We start from the raw sequence: 5,725 nt of genomic DNA, 5'->3' as shown, positions 1-5,725 counted from the left end.
GGCTTTTTGGATTTTCAACAAAATTCAAAAGCATTATTTATGTGTGCTATCATCTACAGATTTTACTTATCATTCTGACAAGTTGTGCGAAATGCTTTTTGCACTTTTAACTTTATTTATGCAGAACTTTAACTTTCAGTTGAAGATCTGCATAGTCATTGCATCAGCGATGTTTTTAGTCAGTCTGACAAGCACTGTAAATGAGTGTAAGTGTGTAAATGTGTGTCCCAAACAAGCTGTAGTACATCTTACTTTAGGCTGCAAATGGTGGGAAAAAAAATGAAAACAAAACAACTTTTAACCTCTGCAGATGTCAAGCAAGTACATGCCTGTTTCACCCTGCTGACGCTCCAGTAATGTAATGAAAATAAGCTCCTGGTCATCGCAGTTTTTCCAAACTACTGCTCCAAGTGTTGGAAGAGGGGAGGGGGGGTATGACACCGTGCACAATTACACACAGACATAATAATAAACAATCAGCTCCACTGCTGTCAAACAGCCTCATGTGCGTAGCGTTTTGCTGTGGAACGACTTGCTGTGTGAGGCTGCAATTTGCGTTGGCACCTAAGTGATGAAGCCTCGTAATGTAAAAGCTATTTATTTTCACTTCTTTATGGACCATCTGAGCACATGGTGGCTCTTGTGCATTATAAAACAGACTTTATTACTGACAAGCTAGCTGCAAGACCCAACTCTGAGCATTTATTTAATGAAAATAATGTTTTACATACTTTCTCTCTGACTCAGCCAGTGATTATTTTTACCTTGTGGTAGTCGCAGAAGGCCTACATTGTTTTAGCCAAACAAAATGCCTTATGTAGTGGAATTCCCTTAATTCACATCAGATATTCCTGGAGCCACAAACCACACATAAACACTGAGGTAATAACGCATCTACTCAACGAGTTACTCCAGCTTTGAGTGGAACTGCTAAACTTAAATCTGTCAGCGAAACCTTGCAATAAGTGTGAAATCCTCTTCACATTTGTGCTCTCAGATCAAAGTGGCGAGTGTTTACACGAAGATCAAATGAAGCAGCGAGAGGGCAACAACGCTGTGTCTGTGGTAGGATTAAAACAGCCATTAATTAAATATATCCCTCTGCAAACTGCTGCTGCATTTATAAGCTGATGATGCAAACGTTAATGCTCGCCACGGTTTGTCACTCCATTCATCAGCGATTCTCTTTGAGGATTATTGTGGAAGACGCCTCTGGGATGGCGCTTGGGAAGACAACACGTGTGCCGGGGAGTACTGCATTCGGAAAATGGCGAAATCTCTGAAAAAGGAAGGCAGGGAAATCAGGAAACTGCAACGAATGATCGGGTTTTTGTATTAAAACTCAAACTGTTTGAGGCGGTCAGAAGTTGAATCATTGCTCTAATCCACAAGACGGTTTAACAGAAATTCCACAAAATGTATTAAACTCCAAAAAGACCAGAACCAGAGCTCTTGTAAAAGGCACTTCATTTACCTCGACCTTTAATAAATGTATGTAAGCAACAAACCCAATAAGAACCAAGGTGTACTTTAAATTAAATATATTTACAATAAATAAAACATTTATACAGATTTACAGTTAATCATGCCACTAAGGGAGAAGAATACACTAATATTTCCCAAAATCCTCCCATATTTAATTTTTTTTGTCTTTCTTTTGTTTTTTTGCATTGCAACACTGGGCATGTCTACTGCACAGAACACTATGAACAGAAGAGTATGGGTAACAATACTGAACATTTCCCTTTATGCATTGAATACTGTTTATAGATAGTTTCTCATAGTCACAGCTGTACCGGTGTGTCCCTTGGCAGCATCAGAGGAGTAAAAGTTCATTTCAACCTTCCTCTACAGTCTTTTAGCAGCTCCTTACACAGGGCATAGGTGTGCATGTGTGTGTGTGTGTGTGTGCTCCCTCTCAGACATGTGTGGGGTTGTCTGAATGCAGGTCAGTCTTGGCCATGTGCAGAACCACAGCAGGAGATTTGTAGTGGCAGTGTGTGCTGCCGCAGCTGACGCCGCTGCAGGGTTTCCTACTAGTCCTGTCTGCCAGTTTTCTGCTGCACAGGCCCTGCCAGGTCTGCAGGGTCTTGGAGCTCCACACCCACACTCCGCTGGTTATGCCCACCACCAGCGACATAAAGATCTTTAGCATGAAGACGGCCACCGTGGGCACTGATGTCTGCAGTGAGCAGTTGCTGGTGTGGCCGTTAAAAGAGCCACACTTCATCTGCAGGCCCCTCAGCTTCCAGTAGTCCATGTTGAGCCTCTCGTAGAAGTAGCAGACGATGACGCAGGTGGCCGGCACGGTGTACAGGATGGAGTAGATGCCGATTTTCACCATGAGCTTCTCCAGCTTTTCTGTGTTGGTGCCCTCCGTCTTCATCACCTTGCGGATGTGAAAGAGAGCCACAAAGCCTGTGAGGATGAAGGATGTGCCGATGATCAAGTAGCAGGACAGGGGGATGAGAACAAAACCCGTGAGCGCCCCGGAGTCCATGCTTCCTACATAACACAGCCCCGTCAGCTCATCTCCAGCCACCTTCCTCATTGTGAGGATGATGATTGTCTTAAGAGCAGGGATGCCCCAAGCAGCCATGTGGAAGTAGTTGCTGTGGGCTTCAATAGCTTCGTGGCCCCACTTCTTCCCTGCAGCCAGGAACCATGTGAGGGTCAGGATTACCCACCAAATAGAGGAAGCCATGCCAAAGTAGTACAAAATGAGGAAGACTATGGTGCAGCCAGTGGACTCCAGCCCCTCTTGGATGATGTACAGCTCGCCATTCTCACGGTCACAGGCAATGTTCTCAGCCCCTGCCACTGAACGGATGATGAAAGCCACCGAGTAGACGTTGTAGCACATGGAGAGGAAAATAATGGGGCGCTCTGGATACTGGAAGCGGTGAGGCTCCAGGAGGAAGGTCAGCACTGTGAAAGCAGTGGAGACAAAGCACAGGATGGACCACACAGTCATCCAAATGAAAGCAAAGTCTTTGTCCTGCCTGGACCAGAAGACGTCCACAGCGGGGGAGCAGCGCGGAGCACATGACTGGCTCTTCTCCACAAACTGGAACTTGTCTGGGTTCTCACAGGAGCCGATGCTGCCTGGTGATCGGCCACTGGGTCCCGGTGGCCTGGGGCGAGGGGGCACTGGAAGCATGCCTTCTCCTTTCTTTACCTCTGTTCTTGTTTCGTTCTCAGGGGCCTCCATGCACAAAGCGTTGGGATCATTTCTGGTGGGCAGCTTGGAGCAATCCAACGAGTCGGGCCAGGTGTAGCTGAACTTTTTCATTATGGGGGCACATCTCTCCCTGGCTTGCTCGCACATGGGTCTACAGGCAGGGATGGAGGCCGACACTTTGTCCGTGCACATGGGGGCATAGAGGGAGCAGAGGAAGAAGCGGAGGTGCACATCACAGCCGTAAGCCACCAGAGGGGCAAACTCCTGCAGCTTAATGTCAGCCTCCCTCTGGTCGTCGTGATCCATGAAGTTGGGCATCCGGGTCAGATTGTATCCGATCCCCTGGCACATGGGGATCATGATGGGCTCACATTTGGGAGGTCTGTCTCGCTCCAGGTCGTAGGAACCTATTTCAAAGCTGGAGGCAGAAATCACCAGCAGACACCACAAAAAAATCCCCACTTGAAAGGGACAACCGTCCATACTCATTATTTAACCAATAACGGAGCAGCGTCCTTCAAAAATGATCATGAAAAAGTCAATTAAAAATTAATACTAAAAAATAAACACACACATATACATAGATACACGGGGTCGGAAGCGAAAGATCCCAGCTATATCCTCATGTCGAGGGCAGGTCTTAATTTAGTCCGACCCGTTACAGCTCCGCGTGGAAAAGCTCCGGAAAACAGCCGCAAAGTAGCTCAGTGTCTGTTGAACTGAATGAAAACGATTAATCCCACATACAGCCGAGAAACAGGTCCGTAACTAAAACGTGACAGCTGGAAACTTCGATAAAACAAACGAAGAAAAAGCTTTATATATATGAAAAAAAAAAAAAAAGACCCGGAGAGCAGCGCGTAAATCCTCAAAGCAACCAGCGACGTGATGTGAAAATCTCAGTTTGTGGGCTTTTCGTGGGGTTCCGGGTGGCTGTGGAGCGGCGAGGCTGTTTGTGAGCTCCTCGTCCTCCGCTTTCAGGCTCGAAAGTGAAGTTTGAGAGCCGCTCAGAGCGACTTCAGTCTGGGGGAGACGGACAGCAGGAGGAGGAGGAGGAGGAGGAGGGTGCAGCGTGACGCTCACATTTCAAGCCGAGCACCACACAAGGAAAATGATCAGACAGATGCTGGAACATGGTCAAATACCTCTGACATTTCTGCTCCAACAGTACTCTCCGGCTTTACTCGAGTAAAGCAGCAGCAGTTCGAGTTTTACAAGAAAACAGCTGCAAAGGTTTGATGAGCAGACTTAACAGTCCGGCTCTGTACATGCACATGACTTTTCATGGCTTCATCAATACATGATACACCTCATCATGCGTGTTTATTTGAGAGTTCTGCATTAAAAGGACAAAAATAAATTGGTATAAACCAGGGCCGGATTAAAAGTGCACAGGCCCCTGGGCCCAGCGTGTTCCAGGGGCCCCCTTCACCACCATGGCAACATTGTGTAAATTGTGAATGATACACTGTGAAACAACATTTCTAACATCTCTCAGCCAGTGGTACCAAGAGCAACACACTGGACACTGTAGTGTAACTATCAGGCTTTTATGTACATTTTGTTTTATGTCCAAACTGCTGGTGTTTTCCCTATGAGGGCCCCACATGGGCCCCAATCTGCCACCTGGCTTGTGCCCATAATGCCTATTGGATAATCCGGCCTTGGTATTAATTGTGATTTTTAATAATAGCATGAGGCTATTTTCTATAGAGGATGAAAACTTAAAAATAATTTAATTTAAATAAGATTTTACAGGTGGAATTAGATAATAATAAAAAAAAAAACCCCAGTTCAGATGTCTACATGAACTGTACTTTATTAAAATCTATAACTGAAGTAAAAATCCTGAGAATATACACTAATCAGCTATGACATCGGGTTGGATTATGGGGAGTAAAATGACATGAACAGAAATTATTCAGTGTTTGAAGTGATTAGTTCTTCTCTAGGGCATATTGCTCTCTAGTTGCATGCAGGTTGTCCTGGAACAATGTCATGTTGCAGTATTGATCTTTATGTTCTGGCTGATTGGTATGCACTGTTTTCCAGAAGAAGGAGGCTAAACAGATGTGAATTGACCATTAGAGGGACCCTACATGGCTGAAAACATTCTGCTTGTCCCCATTTATCTGGATTACATCTTAAAGGAGGAGTACGCTGTATCATATTGCACGTTACAAACAACCTCAGACTCATTTCTCTGTCAGCAACCTCACTAAAAGATTGTTTAAGTTTGTTATACAAAAATAGTGTTATACAATTCACAATTCACATTAGTATCAATTTAAAATTTGAGCCATTAAAAGGAAGATGCTCTGAAAAGAGAGAATGTAACAGACGTCAACATTAGCATACAGCTAGATGAAATAACCAGAACCATTTTTATGAGGCAGATTTGACTTGCAGGAAACATACACAGGTAGAGCAAGTCATACGTTTTATTCTTCTGGTTGTTGTAGTAAAGTCTGCTGCAATCTTTCCTTGGAAATCAAACTGGTGTGAGAGGTTCTTTGTCAACTACAAAATCAGAATAATAAAAAT

General features: G+C 44.7%; 1 protein-coding gene across 1 annotated transcript; it reads right to left on the bottom strand.

Moving 5' to 3' along the window:
- Nucleotides 1-1,450: 1,450 nt before the first annotated feature.
- On the bottom strand, nucleotides 1,451-4,155 carry fzd9b (frizzled class receptor 9b). The gene has a single exon (XM_079245819.1). The coding sequence runs from the start codon at nucleotides 3,668-3,670 to the stop codon at nucleotides 1,919-1,921; it is 1,752 nt and encodes a 583-aa protein (XP_079101945.1). The 5' UTR covers nucleotides 3,671-4,155; the 3' UTR covers nucleotides 1,451-1,918.
- Nucleotides 4,156-5,725: the final 1,570 nt, after the last annotated feature.

Source organism: Telmatherina bonti (genome assembly GCF_933228915.1).
Source record: "Telmatherina bonti genome assembly, chromosome: 9".
NCBI lineage: Eukaryota > Metazoa > Chordata > Actinopteri > Atheriniformes > Telmatherinidae > Telmatherina > Telmatherina bonti.
Note: the sequence above shows the minus strand (reverse complement) of the source record. Positions and strands in the feature narration are given on the sequence as shown.